Source organism: Physeter macrocephalus, chromosome 13, assembly GCF_002837175.3.
Source record: "Physeter macrocephalus isolate SW-GA chromosome 13, ASM283717v5, whole genome shotgun sequence".
In the NCBI taxonomy this organism is placed as follows: Eukaryota; Metazoa; Chordata; class Mammalia; order Artiodactyla; family Physeteridae; genus Physeter; species Physeter macrocephalus.
Window position 1 is genome coordinate 16,312,484 of NC_041226.1, and position 17,909 is coordinate 16,330,392.

The 17,909-nt window shown below is 40.9% G+C and overlaps 1 protein-coding gene across 1 annotated transcript in view; it reads right to left on the bottom strand.

Moving 5' to 3' along the window:
- Positions 1–4,212: 4,212 nt before the first annotated feature.
- The window catches only part of VPS36 (vacuolar protein sorting 36 homolog), a 33,774-nt gene continuing 20,077 nt past the window's right edge, over positions 4,213–17,909 (bottom strand). Inside the window, exons 7-14 of the mRNA XM_024125959.3 lie at positions 14,197–14,229; positions 13,998–14,075; positions 13,224–13,358; positions 11,229–11,294; positions 9,298–9,362; positions 8,385–8,469; positions 7,358–7,434; positions 4,213–7,270 (exon numbers count right to left, since the gene is read on the bottom strand). Of these exons, the coding sequence (XP_023981727.1) occupies positions 7,177–7,270; positions 7,358–7,434; positions 8,385–8,469; positions 9,298–9,362; positions 11,229–11,294; positions 13,224–13,358; positions 13,998–14,075; positions 14,197–14,229 (633 nt within the window). The 3' untranslated portion in view covers positions 4,213–7,176. The remainder of the gene's footprint in view (positions 7,271–7,357; positions 7,435–8,384; positions 8,470–9,297; positions 9,363–11,228; positions 11,295–13,223; positions 13,359–13,997; positions 14,076–14,196; positions 14,230–17,909) is intronic.

Genomic DNA, 17,909 nt, shown 5'->3' on the forward strand with positions numbered 1-17,909 from the left:
GTTGGGGTGTGAATCACATGGATTTCTTACGCATTTGTCAAAACATCCAACTTAAGATCTGTGTATTTCACTGCTTGTAAATTTTACCTCAGTTTTTAACTCTTAGAAATATATCGTTTGCAGGTCCTTGCACCTATTACTAATCTTTTAAAAGTAGCACAAGGGCTTCCCTGGTGGCGCAGTGGTTAAGAGTCCGCCTGCCAAGGCAGGGGACACAGGATCGAGCCCTGGTCTGGGAAGATCCCACATGCCGAGGAGCAACTAAGCCCGGGTGCCACAGCTACTGAAGCCCACGCACCTAGAGCCCGTGCTCTGCAACAAGAGAAGCCACCGCAATGAGAAGCCTGTGCACTGCAACAAAGAGTAGCCCCTGCTTGCTTGCAACTAGAGAAAGCCCTCATGCAGCAAGGAAGACCCAACGCAGCCAAAAATAGATAAAATAAATAAATAAATAAATTTAAATAAATAAATTAAATTAAAAACAAAATAAAGTAAAAAACAAAATTTAAAAGTAGCACAGGTATTCAATTATCAGAGCTATCAGAGTTTATCAGAGGTACCAAATTTGCAAAGTACCCATCTTGTCAAATAATGCTAGCAGTACTGATTAAATCCAGCCAAAGTTTCAAACAAGGCTTTAAGGTGTGGACTGAAAAAAGTACACAACCTTAGAGTTGTGAGTTAAGTTTTATTTGGAGCAAAATGAGGACTAAAGCCCAGGATACGCCTCTCAGATAGCCCCGAAGAACTGCTCCGAAGAGGTAGGGTGGGAGGTCAGTGTATGTGTGATGTGTTTGAAGGGGGATGCTGCACCGAGCACACATTTTGGCAGAGGCTTTGCTGCTAGTCACCAGGCACAGAAGTCTCTGTTAATGATTTTAGTCCTTTTCTGGATATAAGATGCAAGAAATTGGGCTCATAAAATCTTCTCCTGAAAATATCTAACTATCTGACGCCTGTTCTGCCAGTTTTTCCCAGGGCACAGAGTGCCTCGTTCCTGATCTCCACCCTGAACTCCTTCCAGTGTATGTTGAAGGTCAGTGACTGCCGGGGCTAGTGACCTAATCCTTGTAGAGACAGGTGGCAAGTGACAATTTTTAGTTGGCAAAGGTCATCATCCAATTTCACCGTCAGAATTATCTGGTCCAACATCTGTTACTCAAGTTAGAACTCTTTTTAAATACATGCCACAGGCCCTGCCATTTTTGGTTTTGAAAGCAAAAGCTCATTTTAAGAGTGGGAGTTAGACACAGCTGAGATTAAGTCCAGCCCTGCCTCTGTAACCTTGGGCAAATACTTAATCCCTCCTTTCCTCCTCTGTAAAAGGCATCTAATGGTAGTTATACTGAAGTTTTGTGGTGACTGAAACATATAGAGAGCAACTTGCTCAGTGTTGATCTTTCAGACACACACTCTTCCTAGAAACCCACTCTTTGCCTAAATCCAGGTACAAGTGCCCGGATCAATGTGCTTGGTCATTTTTTAAATAAGAGCTTTATTGAGATGCTTGGTCATTTTTGCTTTAATTAGAATACTTGCCAAACTGTATTACTGTTTACCGGACAGTTAAGATAGTTTAATCCTTTCTAAAAGAAGGCAAAACCCTCTTGCACTGTTGGTGGGAACGTAAATTGATACAGCCACTATGGAGAACAGTATGGAGGTCCCTTAAAAAACTAAAACTAGAACTACCATATGACCCAGCAATCCCACTACTGGGCATATACTCCGAGAAAACCATAATTCAAAAAGAGTCATGTACCACAATAATCACTGCAGCACTATTTACAATAGCCAGGACATGGAAGCAACCTAAGTGTCCATCGACAGATGAATGGATCAAGAAGATGTGGCACATATATACAATGGAATATTACTCAGCCATAAAAAGAAACGAAATTGAGTTGTAGTGAGGTGGATGGACCTAGAGTCTGTCATACAGAGTGACGTAAGTCAGAAAGAGAAAAACAAATACCATATGCTAACACATATATATGGAATCTAAAAAAAAAAAAAAAGTGGTTCTAAAGAACCTAGGGGCAGGACAGGAATAAAGATGCAGACGTAGAGAATGGACTTGAGGACACGGGGAGGCGGAAGGGTAAGCTAGGACGAAGTGAGAGAGTATCATGAACATACATACACTACCAAACGTAAAATAGATAGCTAGTGGGAAGCAGCCACATAGCACAGGGAGATCAGCTCGGTGCTTTGTGACCACCTAGAGGAGTGGGATAGGGAGGGTGGGAGGGAGGGAGACACAAGAGGGAGGAGATATGGGGATGTATGTATACATATAGCTGATTCACTTTGTTATACAGCAGCAGCAACTAACACAACAATGTAACGCAATAATACTCCAATAAAGATGTTTAAAAAATATTTTTAAATAAAATAAAAGAAGGCAACATAGATGTGAAGAAAAAAGCTTTCAAAAGAACAGTGCTACGGTCTTGGCTGTATTGAACGAAAACAAGCTGGCTGACAGGATATCTTGAGTTCTTTTTCTGAGTGAGTGACTGGTCTAGGGATCTTTTGCAGATTGTGTAAAATGTATTCACTATCTCAGTACACCCTTTAAATAAATGGGGAGACGTTTTCCCCCAGATGATACTCTGAGAGACAAGCTTTAACTGACTCGTGATTATCGGAACACAAGGAAGAACACGAATGACTCAATTTTCACACCGTGATAACAAGATCTTACATGTGTGTTAACCTGACTTTTCTGGAGTGCTTCCCACATCATGGATATGGCCCATGCATGGAATCTGAATTAAGACAGCATATCTCAGACAGGCTGAGCCCGGCCAAGTCTGGATAAGAAGCCTTTTGGGAAGAGGGTAAAGGATACAGACTTAGGTTTCAGACTCAACTCATGACACATTATAATTCAAAAACCACTCGATTTAGTTAATGCTTAACTAGGAATCTACCATGTACAATCACTGACATAGGCCAGTGCGAACTCCAAAGAAGTGTTATATGATATTCCTTGAACTTAAAGAAACCCAATTTCTCTGTTTTCTTACGGCATTAAGTTAACAATTAGAGAACAAGGCAAAAGACAGTCAAGTATATGGGAGAGACAATAACTCTTAATGGAGTTTAGGAATAGCAGAGTTGTGTACTGGAAACAGATTTTTCCAGAGCAGGTGGGACTGAGCAAAGTTTGGTTTTGATTATTGGGGGTGGGGGTGGGTGGATGGGAGGAAATAACAAAGGGAAGTCTGGACAAGGACAATGTGCCCCAGGTGCAGGAAGGGACAGACCTCCTGTTGCTCTCTCTGACCCAATGCCTGCCCCTGACCATCTCTGGGTTCTTGTGAAACTAGTGCACCAGCTTCTCCTCTCCCATGAGGCCTTCCCAGACCCTCCTCCGTCAGAACTGAAGGCCCCTTCCTCCGTCCTCCAAGCACGGTACCTGTGCCCCTTCCATGGCACACACTTCGTCTCATCATCAACTAAGGTTGCTATGCGTCTATTTCCCAACGAGGCCACCCTCTTAAAGGCAGGGGCCGCATCTTACTCACTTCTGTATCCCCCGGTGGCCCCGTTCCTCACACAAAGTCGACAGGTATTCAAAAACGTTTCTTTGTATTGAATTGAATGGGAGAAAAAGTAGGGTAAAGTGAAGCCAAATGATAAACAGGCATACACATTGGAGGTCATTCATTCGGTAGACATTTATTGAATGCTTAATGTGTGCCAGGCCTCGCTCTAGGCTCTGAGGACACATCCATGAACAAAACAGATAAAAATCTCTGCCCCTGTGGAGCTTACACTTACGATCTATCATAAGGGATGGGATTAGCAATACATTTACATAAATTCAACCATACCTATCAGCAAAGTGAAAAAAAGAAAAGATACATTTAAATAGTTTTAATTTTTGGTGCCACAAAAGTCTACTGTTGATATGTAGTTTTTTATTATATATTTTACTTACTATATTCATAAAATATTCATACCCATGTATCACTCTACAGGCATTCGAATTGTAAGATTATATAGAGATTTTCAAGGATCATTTTGAGCCTGCTCGATTCCGTCCTTAGCACAGCCCTTAAAACCGACCCACTTCTGAGCTGTGACTCTGTCGTACCACAGTGGAAACTCTGAGGCTGTTGGGCAAAGGAGAACCATTTTAAGTATTTGAGCATAAGAATGATGACATGATAAATGCTGGTCGGTTTAGTCTGGTAACAAGGAAGAAGAGAGAGTACACTCACACAAACATACACGGTCAGTCGACAGTGGAATTCACGTCAAGAATTAAAAAAAAAAAGTTTGTGAGCCATTTCCCATTCTTTTAAAACAACTAAAGTAGTAGGAGCTTGAGGTCATAAATATTTATAGTGAACTCTGGATTATAAAATCTAAAAGAAAAAAATCTTAACACATGGGCTTATTCTGACTAAAGGGTTATCATTTTCATATATTTTCCAAAGAGTATTTAAAAAGAACACCAAGTTTAGAAAAACTCATTTTTAAATTTTGTAATAATTGCAAAATGATTGGTACACATTAATACCAATCATTTAACCCTGAAAACATTCTTCACTTGTACAATGTAAAAAAATTTTTGACAGTATGTGACTAAAAATATTCTATTACCATAAAGCTACAAACAGATTTATGCTCCTAAGAGCAAAGTTAGAAAAGCAAAAATAATATTATAATAGTGATAAGCACCAAGACAGAACTTTTTTTGCACTTAGGGCCTGATTGGTTGTATTTAAACATAACCTCTACCAACAAAGGACCAAAATGACACCTTATTTGGCAAAAACAAAGAAAAAAAAAAGGATAAAAATATACATACAGAGGTCTGGAAACTGAAGAATGCCCACTTTAAAACAATAAAATCGGGGCTTCCCTGGTGGCGCAGTGGTTGAGAGTCCGCCTGTCGATGCAGGGGACGCGGGTTCGTGCCCCGGTCCGGGAAGATCCCACGTGCCGCGGAGCGGCTGGGCCCGTGAGCCGTGGCCGCTGAGCCTGCGCGTCCGGAGCCTGTGCTCCGCAACGGGAGAGGCCGCAACGGGGAGAGGCCCGCGTACCGCAAAAAACAAAACCAACAATAAAATTATTCATACCTGTTTTTTAACTAATGTGACATTTGCAAAATATATCCATGTCACTTTTCTTCCTCTTTAGTTCCCTTTATACAATTCAGACTGCTCCATTTTTCTTCATGTGTTGTCACACTAGTGTAAATAAATATTCTGAATTATAGGAGTTTGCTGTAATGAACGCAGACCATTAGAGCCAGACCCAGTAGCTCAAACAATCTTAGTTGCAACTCATTCCAACTAGTGAAACATTATTTATCTGTGTAGTTTTAAAAAGCCTTAGGCAGATGAGATATCGTGTGTATGAGATATCGTGTGTGTGTGTGTGTGTGTGTGCGTGTGTGTGCGTGCATACACGTTTGCCAGGGTAGTGTGAGAGTGAGTGCATCCCAGAGAGAGGAGTGATATACAAACAACCATAACAATGGCCTGAAAGACTCAGGTAGCCAGACACTGAATTTCCCCCCAAACAAACCTGAGGCTGAGCGATGGGGGAATTAAGGGATCTGTCATCACCACGTGGCATCAGTGACAGGTTCGGAACACGAAGACTAAGGCAGGGTGCCTCGGCCACAACAGTCCCGTGACGCTGGAGGGTCTGGAGCAGCAACACGGATCAGGCAGGGATCAGGGACTGACTCTGGCTGCACTTGGAGGGATTCCCTGGGTTTGCAGCTGAGGATCCCTGGACCTTCCCCAAAGGGCATTGGCAGAGGCCCCAGCACTGGCCTTCCACCTCTCAGCGAGGACATCTCAGGGATCCCAGGGTCTGAGCTTGGGTATCCCCACCTCCTGGTCTTAAAGGTTCTCTCAATACAGATACTATCCCTTCTAGAGGCGTGGCCAAAACCCATCACTACCTTCCACTGCCAAGTCAGTCTTAGAAAGGGGTTCTCCTTCTGTCCCTTTGGGGTCCCTGAGTTTGAGGTAATGCCAACATACCGTACGCTATGTAGCAGTAACAAAGGCAGGCAGTCCACTGGAAAACTCAAGCAATCTAGATTCAATATATTAGCCGGTTTTTGTTATCTCAGTAATACTTTTTAGTGAGACAGTTTCTCCACACAACTTATAATGTGTGGGGTAAAGGAAAAAAATATTGCTAGAATATGATAGAAAGATTTTAAAAGTTCAGCATTGAAACTCCTTCTTTAGGGAAGGAAAAGGAGACATATTATGTTCCCACTCCCTATTTTCCATCCTTGGCTTTGAGGTAAAAGAGCACCAAGGTTCCTGTGAAGCGAGTTAAAGGTCCTCCCCGCCCCTCTACCCACACAACAATCCTAGGGAAATCCTGAACCGTCTACTTCCCAAATCTGTAACCGTATCTCTGGGCATGTCTATACAGCTCTCTAATTCACTTTCAAAATCTACAGCATTTTTAAAACAAAATGACATAGTTGCATTCTTTAAATGCCAGCCATCAAATCATCACTTAAAAAAAAAAGAAAAGAAACTCGTCAGATTATATATACGTAAGTCAAATAAAATTCTCTCTTTTTTTAAGGTGCTTTATTTGGTCTGCTGAAGACACGCCTATGGCTGCTTCTAAAAGCCCTTAGGAAGAGCCTCAGATGATATCCTGCAGTTGGGTATTCTGCTCCAATGTCGTCAGGTTCTTAAACTACACTGTAGGTATAAATTGATTCATGAAAACCCCCCAAAATGGGCACACTAAATGCAGAGAAAAACTTCATTTATAATTCAGGTGAATTTTAGTCACACCAAAATAATGATCTAACCTGTCCAAACACGCAACTTCTCTCTTTCTTCCCCCATGAACTAAATTCTCTTCTTTCAAAAATGGTCAGATTTGAAGATCAAGTTAAAATCCACCATATTTCAAGTTAAACTCGGAGGGTTTCTATACAACTGTAACATGATTTCGAATTCATATTGGCATTCATCTTTCTATATTTTCCTATATTTATCCTAAAGAAGCTTCCTGGATCATAATATTTAGGGAGAAATTAAAAGGGTTTTATATTATACTGTGAAGTTCCAGTAAATTCTCAGTTTATCAGGGTTTACCCTTAGCTCAATGGCATACAACCTCTACATGATGCAAGTATCCCGGTAACAAGTTATTTCAAATACAAAACTCTTAGCTCTGTGTCATAAATAAATTTGGGTAAAACCGCAAGCCTTCCACGGAGTCATCTCGGCAAAGATGGCCCATCTTCTCGGCAAGAAGCAACCTAGGAGTCAAGGGGAAAAAACACCATCATCCACCCGTTCAGAAACACAAATGATAGTTTTAAGTGAGGAGCAAAGCCCTTGCTTACCTTTCTTTAGCCAGGAGGACAGACATTCCCACAAGCTTAGCAAACTCTTCTGATGTTAGAGATCCCTTTTCTGAAACCTAACAGAAACACACAGCAGGAAAAAATGTGATCATTTAGGCCACCTAGGTACTAACCTGGGGAGACTATCTACCAGTATACTTGGGAAATAATTTACTGAATTTTCTACTAAACGCCAAAGACTGTTCACTCTAGAACTAAATCGTCTTCACTAATGCTTAAGTCTACAAAAGTTGAAGAACCCAGAACAAACACGGTGAAGGCTAAAGCATCATGAAACCCTATATGATGTAATAAAGGCACTACACTAATGCCTCAAAAGAACTATTCCACAGTCTGAAAAGGAACATATAACAAATTCTGAGTGCATAGTACATGCACCAATGAAGGACTGTTATACATAGGATTAGTTTTAAATATGTGATAGAAGTATCTATAGCCTTGGGACTTTTGTCGAGTTTAAAATAAGAAGTATAATAACTGCAAGTTATTCAAATTATACAGGCTCACCACAGAAGCTATAAGGCAATAATATTTCAAGGATCCTAATGAGTAATATCAGCAGTTTGCCCAGGAAAACCCACCTAAACTACCCTTGCTTTCCGTATATTTTGAAGCAATTCTTTCACAAAACAATTTGTAGGGTAATGCAGCTTATGTGGGTAATGCTGAAAGAAAAACTTCAATCGTGGGTAACACTGATTGACAAAGTTAAAAACATATTTTCAAGACTGAGTTTCAAACAGAAAGGGAGCAAAGCACCTCACTCATTCTAACTCCCCTTACTGACAGGATGTTATGAGTGTTGGCAAGTTTCAAAGAGCTTTCAAAGTATAAATGTGATGAATAGTTATTCGTTGTTAATGAGAAACCATTTTCAATTGGGTGTGTGAATGTTACTTTTCAGTAAAGTTGAATTTAAAAGGAAATCCTGTTTCTCAAGTCGCTAAGCATCGGGGTCTTCTGTGGCAAGGTCTAACAACGGAGGGAGGAAACCGGGTCCCCGTACCGTCTCCAAGGCTGAGGCCACTGTTTCCTCCTCCTTGTGGGACTGAAGTTCAATTACCATGACGCCGCTGTCAAACACACGGAGCCTAAAAATCACAGACGGGAGGACAAAGCCGTGAATATCTGGGATCTCGGGCCCCTGAGGAAGCGCAAATATTTTTTACTTTCATTTATGCCAGGACTGAGGGCAACATTAACACAAAAGAACGCTTCAAATACAATGACCACGGGTAACTATGGCCTAATTTAAAAGCTCATGAATAAACAGTTAATGAAGTTCTGAACTATAATCACATGCTAAATAAACTATGCCCGTCTACTTTTTGTTAAGAGCATAGGGATGGTCACTGTGACCGCATGGGAGGAGGCCATGTTCTCACCTCCTGCCCCCGTGGCAAGAGGCCGAGTACCAGCCCCTGAGGCCCCGCACAGCCCTGGAAAGGATGGAAGCCGGGCTGACGGAGGTGCCCGCGGTGCCAGGTGAATTCTGCCCATGTGTGATATAAACTTCAAGAGGGGCAATATATATGCTGGTTCACCACGCAGGATGGCAGACCTGCAGGGCTGGAATTGTGCCTATAGTTCGCAACCTTCCTGCAGAGGTTCTTTTACCTGAGAGGTAATTTCAGCTCTTCCAGCATCTTGCATGCATTCACTAAATCTTCTGGTGAGAGCAACTAGTGGGGAAAAAAATCCAGTTTACCAGTTTACACTGCAAATTAACAGAGTGATGCTATGTAATCATAACGACCACTAAAACAGAAGAGGATATTGTAAAATTATCATGTATCAAGGATGAGGGGCAATATATATGCTGGTTCACCACGCAGGATGGCAGACCTGCAGGGCTGTCCCGTCTACTCAGGGTGGAATTGTGCCTATAGTTCGCAACCTTCCTGCAGAGGTTCTTTTACCTGAGAGGTAATTTCAGCTCTTCCAGCATCTTGCATGCATTCACTAAATCTTCTGGTGAGAGCAACTAGTGGGGAAAAAAATCCAGTTTACCAGTTTACACTGCAAATTAACAGAGTGATGCTATGTAATCATAACGACCACTAAAACAGAAGAGGATATTGTAAAATTATCATGTATCAAGGATTTTAGGTGGCTTAATCACGACAAGGCAAATAGGATTAACAAAGAAGCAAAAGACTTCTTTTCATTAAAGCAGTACTATCCATAGAAATATAATACAAGTCATGTACGTAATTTAAAATCTTCTAGTAGTCACACTGAAAGAAAATAAACAGGCGAAATTAATTTTAATACATATATTTTATTCAACCTAACAGATGCAAAAATTCGCCATATAATTGATATAAAAGATCACTAATGAGCTAGTTAACACTTCTTTATTCTGTACTAAGTCTTCTAAATCCCGTGCGTAATTGATGCTTACAGCACATCTCAATTTGGACTAACTACATGTCAAGTTCACAGTCATCCCATGTAGCTAGGTAGTGGCTACCCTTCCAGACCATGTGGCCTTGAAGAATCAGTCCTGCGTGGTGGTGACCAGCACAGGTGTCAGTCACACAGAATGGTTCCGGAGCCAGCCCAGCCTGGGTCCCAGTCCCGTTAAAACACTGTCTCCAAATGCAGTCGTGGTCAAGTTACTTAATCTTTCTAAGCCTTAATGTCCTCATCCCCTAAATGGGGACAGTAAAAGTAGCTACCTCAGTGAGTTACTGGGAGGATAAATGGATAACACGTGCAGAGTAATGGTAAGTATCCACTGGTGGCGGTTATGATGGCTGTTCAAATAAAAACACAGAACAGGGCTTCCCTGGTGGTGCAGTGGTTGAGAGTCCACCTGCCGATGCAGGGGACACGGGTCCGTGCCCCGGTCCAGGAAGATCCCACATGCCGCGGCGCGGCTGGGCCCGTGAGCCGTGGCCGCTGAGCCTGCGCGTCCGGAGGCTGTGCTCCACAACGGGAGAGGCCACAACAGTGAGAGGCCCACGTACCACCACAAAAAAAGCAAAAAACAAACAAAAAAAACGCAGAACAGAGGCTTAACCCGTGAGACCGGGGTGAGCGCTGGAGAGACGTGTGTGAGCTGTCTGCATGGAGGTGACTGCTGACACCACAAAACTGTGTTCTACTTCAAGGGCACAGAGAGTGCACAGACAGACCCTTGGAGGCCAAAGACAGCTGGGTGTGAACAGGCAGTGAGAGCTGAAGTATAGCCGCTGCTGATTCTGAGCCAAAGAGGCAGGGTGGCTTTCTTTCTGTATTACCTACAGACAACCTGAGTCCAGCCAGGTTCACTCAAAACAGTTAACTATCCCAGAGAAGGGCATCGCGCACAACCTTGTTCATCACAATACAAACACGGATGCTCAGAGCTTTAAGGTATCATTCGGTCCAAACCCTATTTTTTTTTTTTTTTTTTTTTTGCGTTACACGGGCCTCTCACTGCTGTGGCCTCTCCCGCTGCGGAGCACAGCCTCCGGACGCGCAGGCTCAGCGGCCATGGCTCACGGGCCCAGCCGCTCGGCGGCATGTGGGATCTTCCCAGACCGGGGCACGAACCCATGTCCCCTGCATCGACAGGCGGACTCTCAACCACTGCACCACCAGGGAAGCCCCAAACCCTATTTTAAAGGTCAAAAAGCCCTGAGCTCCAGAGAGGTTAAGGAAGCTACTCAAGGGCATTCAGCAAAACCAGGAACAGAATTTATCTCCTAGATCCCAGGGCAGTATTCTTTTCACTGCGCCACACTGCTTCTCAAAATAGTTTTGATATTCACAACCCTTCCTCAAATTGTATTCACTGTAGGGGAATTTGTATTATATCGAGTCTATATTTAGCTAAAAGAATATCTAAATAGTCTATTCTTACTTCCATTCCTCGGGCTCGGTTTACTAAACAGTACACCTCCGTGAGTGACATTATTCCCCCTCGTTCCTGTTAAAATATAGAATAAAAAGAAGCATTATAATTAGGACCAGTTAGCATTTCTTAACAGAAATCATAATCAGAGTGAAATCAGAAATCATAAAATCTCTTAAGAAGCTTTTGAAAACTATATTTACACACAGGGAACCTATTCAGATACCACGAGGCACTTCAAATTCCATATTTGGACTTTACTGTCATTATTACTGTTTTAACATTTACTTAAATGAAAAGAGGGGTTGTACACCATGTTTCAAACAGTGTATTTATTTATTTATCTTTTTTTTTTTTTTTTTTTTTTTTTTTTGTCTTTGTTGCTGCGCGCAGGCTTTCTCTAGTGAGAAAGTGTCTAGTGAGAAGTGTCTAAGTGTCTAGTGTAGAAAGTGTCTTCTCTAGTGAGAAGGTATGCAGGCTTCTCATTGTGGTGGCTCCTCTTGTTGTGGAGCATGGGCTCTAGGAGCGCGGGCTTCAGGAGTTGTGGCACGTGGGCTCAGTAGTTGTGGCTCACGGGCTTAGCTGCTCCACGGCATGTGGGATCTTCCCAGACCAGGGCTCCAACCCATGTCCCCTGCATTAGCAGGCGGATTCTTAACCACTGCACCACCAGGGAAGTCCCTTCAAAAAGTGTATTTAAATGCTTTAAGTTATTCCAGCTAATAACTGAAGAAATTATAGAATTAAATAATAATATCACCATTTTGCAACCCCTAATGAAGTTAACAGATCTAGATAATGATTGTCAGTGGCTGTTAACATCACAAAAAAAAGACAATCAGATATTTTATACCTCCTGATGGAAATGCTCAACACCGTCCATAAGATATTCTTGTCAGAAAAAAAAAAAAAAAAGAAAGAACTTCTAGATATAACTACCAGTTTACAGAGACTACACAGGACAGGGAAGCATGGTGACTTATAAATTAGCAAAATCCAGACTCTGAGACACTCTATAAGACAAACTACTAGTTTCTTCAGTAAATAAAAATTTACTGTATGGGAGAAGGGACAACCCATAGAATTTTAAAAAACAAAAAACTTGGGAGAGAAGTCAAACATTTGCAATGTATCCTGGTTTGAACAAATCGACTATAAGAGAAAATGTGAACACTAGTTAGGTATCTGATAATATTAAAAAATTATTTTTTAATCTTTACATGTGAAAGGGGATTATAATTACATTTAAAGGTGTCTTTATCACTATAATTACATACTGAAATGTTTACAGATAAAGTGATGTGATGTCTGGGATCTCCTTTAAAACAATGTTAAGAAGGACTTCCCTGGTGGCGCAGTGGTTGCGCGTCCGCCTGCCGCTGCAGGGGAACCGGGTTCGCGCCCCGATCTGGGAGGATCCCACATGCCGCGGAGCGGCTGGGCCCGTGAGCCATGGCCGCTGAGCCTGCGCGTCCGGAGCCTGTGCTCCGCAACGGGAGAGGCCACAGCAGAGGGAGGCCCGCTTACCACAAAAAAAAAAACAAAACAATGTTAAGTGGAGGCTGGCTTACGGATGAAGCTGGATGATGGGCACATAGGGATTCATTACACTATTCTATTTTGTCATATGTTTGAAATATTTCTTAATACAAATGTTTTAATAAAGCTTTGATTGCCTGAATAATGACTAGAAGATGAAACTGTATTATGAAATTATTAATAGTACACAATATATGAAAATATATACAGATTCTATATTTCCTTTTGAAAACAAGAGATAAGAAAAAATTATATCAAATAGATTTAGATATCTGAAATGGAAATTAAAAACAATTTAGATTATTGACAAAGAATCAATGAACTAGTTTAATATTACCAAAAGGAAAAATAACATGTTGGTTGAATAGTAACCATATCGTGAACGGAGTTATGCTCTTAAGATTTCTGATGGCACAGAAATAATTGAACACAATTTAAAGAGACCATTTAAGGTTTTGTTTTTACCTCCAAAGGCGCCTGCAATATTCCAGCCAGCTGTTTGGCCAGCTGCATGTGGTACTGTGTGGCCGAGCCGTAGGTCTCCCTGGTAACCGGGTTAGCTATTCCCATGCTCAGCAAATAGGATTTAAACCTGATGGTCTATAATGAGAGGAGAAAATGCACAAAAAGACTATGCAGAATAAGTCTCTCCACCCAATGAATAAAATCCTTCCATCAGACATTCAGTTCTACTCCATTATTTCTATATCTACCCATCTCTTCTACTGTGTTTCTATACTGTGAACTATGTAAGAGTGGATTTCTAGTACTTCCCTGCATAAATCTAATTATTATTCTTCCTTCTCCTGTCTTAGTATCTTATACTCCGTTTCCCCCACAATTTTGGTGGCAGTGGAGACTTAGATGACAACTATGCTCTGTTTAATGCCAACCAAGTGATACAACCAAAAACTTCGAAAGGAAAATGGCTGTGACCAGACTGTAAACAAATTTAAATAAAACATATCAAAATTATGGAAATGTCTAAAACAATCACTTCTTACATATTTTAATACCTCTGTTTTCTACACTCCAGGAAAAGGTATTGAAATATCCTTTAATCCTGCTAGAACTAACAAAGTTTTTATGGTTGACTTTTTCTTTAGTATTCTCATATATCTTCAAGTCCTAAAAGAAATCAAACACTACATTAAGAAAGCAAGCTGGTAAACCACCAAAATGTCCATGCATTATTTGTGTAATCTAGTTTCTAATGCCTTAAAAAAGCAATCTATTTACCTCATCTTCTGTGATGTCACCTTGCTTGTCTTTAATCTTATTAGCAATGGATTTTGATAACTCCACCATTTCCTTAGCCTGTCAAGAGAACAGTAAAAGACTGAAAAGAAATAATGTCCCCAAAGTGTCTGCTAACAAAATGTATTTTCAAAAGTGTATCATAATTGGTATGAATTTAATAGATGTAAATGACATATACCTTGACCATTAGCTTGCTGAGGTCTTCGAAGGCCTAAAATGAGAAATGAGCTTTTATTGGAATCTGTCTAAAGAATTTAGATGTTTTAAAGCAATGAAGCACTCTGTTTTCTTCCCTATGATAAAAATGTACGAAATTTTCTTACAAATATCAATTTATTTATATGAGTATTTATACAAGTACTAAATCTACCTTATTCTAGGAATAAACCATAAAATTTCCAAAACAAACTGCAAAAAACAATTTTTCAAATTTTCAAAGAGGAAACAGTTATTGATTAAACAAACAAAAGCTGACATAAGTAATAGTTCAGAAAATATTATTTACTGTTCTTTGACACAAGTAAGAAAATTTGTCACTGGTTTTCCCCAAAACCATTTCTAGATAGGAGCTCAAGAATCAAAGATGTTGTAAAGCTTTCCCGGCTGAAAATGGTAACACGCAACTGCAGGAATACTTCTTTGGGCCCAACCATTTTGGCTTTAATAGCAGGTGCGATTTAACTGAAACCATAAACCTCAGCCTCTGAATATTACACAGATTATACTTGTAGCCTTGACTATAGAGTTGCTATCACAAAAGAAAAACATACCACCAAAACATATCTAAATAAAACCCATCAATTGTTCAATTTACTACAATGAATATCCACTTCAAAGGCCTCTTCAAACTTAGACATATGTATAATTCATGTATTTCAAATTACCAAAAATATACTTGCAGTGCAGAATATCACCTAACTGATATCCACAAATGTTATTTTTAAAAACCAATTAAGCAGCTTATCATTAATTGAAAACTCTTTCAATCCATACAGAACAGTGGTTAACAGGTTCTGACGGGCTGGTGCCCATCTTAATTCCATGCAGGAAAGTATCCCCCATCTGTAAAAGGATTTTGCTAAAAGAATAGAGTGTTGTGTACAATTCTTATGGCCGACTCACTGGGCTACTACCGAAAACAAAGGGGAACACACCTAACAGGAATTTCCTTAGATAAACAAAAGGCTTAAACACTGGATTCTTATCAGCAACAGCCAGCAGATGCAGGAAACATTTTGTGGGAAACTCTGGGCACCAGCTCTGAAACTAAGGCAATTCTAACATTAAAATGGAGGGCAAATCACACACCAACCTCGTTTTCAAAACTAAAACGCAGACACTTTACATGCTTAGATTTTTACTTTGCATGTACAAACTGTTCCTAGATTTCTTCTACCTACGTGTAAAGAAAACTAGTAAGGCAACACTTTAAAATTTTTACATGGCAAATCACTTTATTTACTATATTATATTTTCATAGAAAAAGTTTGCTAAAAATAATAGTCTACATAGAATACATAAATTAGCCCTTACCGCTTACAGTCCATAAACAATAAATACAAATATTTTAGTACCTTGGAAGAAGTACCTATAAAACATTTTAAGTAATTATAAAACACAAACAAAAGTTTCCTCACTTCTATTTCTATTATTATTCTAAAATTTGGTATTAGCCAACTATCCAAAAAATGGGTGGAGAAACTACCCACAAAAAAAGTTAAAGCAATATATGTACAAATGCAAAACAGACGCATGTGCCCATCCTATTATTTTATCTGCCAGTTTATAGAACCTTCTATCCCTCTAACTCATTCATAGTCAAATTTCGACTCCACGTTTAAAAGAAAACGGCATCTGTTTTAAAACCATGGGATACTCTCCTAAGCCAATTTTATAGCATTTTTTTCTTACTGACTTTCAGTCATTACTTTGGTGATTAGCTTCAGTAACTGTTAACACATTCTTGAATTTTCTGTTCCAATATTCTTCACTCCGCACTTTGCATATTCTGTTCCCTCTACCTGGATCCTCTTAACCCTACGGGTCACCGGCTGGTGCCTGCTCAACTTTCAGGCCCTGACTTCATTACTTCTGCTCACAAGCCCTCCCTGACCCCATCAGAAGTCAGGGGCCATGCTTTGTGTTCCTGTTGCAGCCGCTATTTTCCCCTAACGTGGCATTTCTCACCGGGTAGAGAGCCTACTTGCCTGTCTGTCTGGCGCACTACAACAAATCCAAAACATCTGATGCAGGGCTCACACAGAGAGCAAGGACCATCTGCTGAATAAATCAATGACCTGCACGAGAGCCCAATGCTTGTGTACACTCCTCTGACCTATGCAACTCCATGAAAATTACACTGAAACAGAATAACATTTCATAAATTAAGAAAAACGTTATTTTGAACACCAAGTTAGTATGGCAACATTCAGAAAAAGGAACACTAATAATGCAAAATTAGCTCACTGCTCCATGTCATCTCCAAAAGTGTCACACAGAAGGATGACTACAAAAGTCACTGAAAGAGGACAGTGATAGCACCTTCAGGGTGGCAGTGAGCGGCCGTGATGTAGCAGACCACACTCATCTGCAAATCAGGAAACCTGAGTTCTCATAACCCTTGTCCCAAATCTAGTCACTAGCCCTGAGATGATTCCTTTTCTGGATAGTCAGAACCCCTCTAATGCTAAGATGCTGGAATTCTATGGGAACAGAGGATTCTGGGAAGGTGGTGGCTATGGCAGCAAAGGTTTTGAATCTCTCCAAATCCCGACATAAAAATGGGGCAACTAGATCTCAAGACCAAAACCCCACAGCCAGCATATACTAAAAAACTAAGTGACAAGATATCCACAAAAACCCCAAGGTACAAGCAAGTGGGGACAAACCAGCAAGAGCCACAAGACCTGCATGATATCAGCTCTGAGGCAGGAAAAAGAAAAGGGAGGCAACAGGGCAACTGATAGGTCTGAGAATAAGAGCCCCTGAAAGAGCCCACAGGAGTCCCTTGAAAGCAGATGGGCCAACTTGAGGGCAGTAACTAAAACGGGTAGGGCTTTGCCCACTTCCATAGGAAGTGGGTACAAGGGGTCCTCAGGAAGGGCCTGTAAACAGCCCTTGAAAGTGAACCTCCTGGCTTCCCTTCCAGGACGGGAGCCAACGCTGGGGAGAAACTACTGAGACAGGAATCAGCAACTGAGCAAGGTAGAGATAACAGAGGAAGGGGACAAGGTCCAGCTGAAAACGGGATGGGAACGGGGTCAGGAAATCACAGACAGCAAGCCACCTCCCTTTTTCACGCTGCATGCACACAGCAGAAGAGTGAGCTTGTGGAGTGAGAGGAGTCGCCTTGAACTAGGCCTTCCTCTGGAACTTCAAGAAAACCAATTTCACACGAAAATTAGCAAGAGCAAGTATCAAGGTCAAATCCCACACGAAGTTATTACAAGAAAAAAGAAAATCAAGAGCAGAATAACATTATAGATAATGAAAGCACGCCAGAAAGACATGCTCATAGATCACATCAAAAGTTTACCTTTTATTTCAAAATGAGCTAATAGGTGTTAATAAAATGAGAGAAGCTGTGAAAGGGCAACATAAATCAGAAATGAGGTGACAGGACTCAGGAAAGGATTTTTTTAATCATTTCTGAAAGAAAGACTATACTAGACAAACACAAGAGGAATAAACACAACAGATAATATCTTAAGAGAAACAACAGGTGAAGAAGGAAATTTTTCTAAAATAAAAAAGAAACGAAGGAAAAGATAAAAAGGGTTTGAAAGAAAGTCACAAAGAGTGAAGATAGGGCTTCCCTGGTGGCGCAGTGGTTGGGAGTCCGCCTGCCGATGCAGGGGACACGGGTTCGTGCCCCGGTCCGGGAAGATCCCA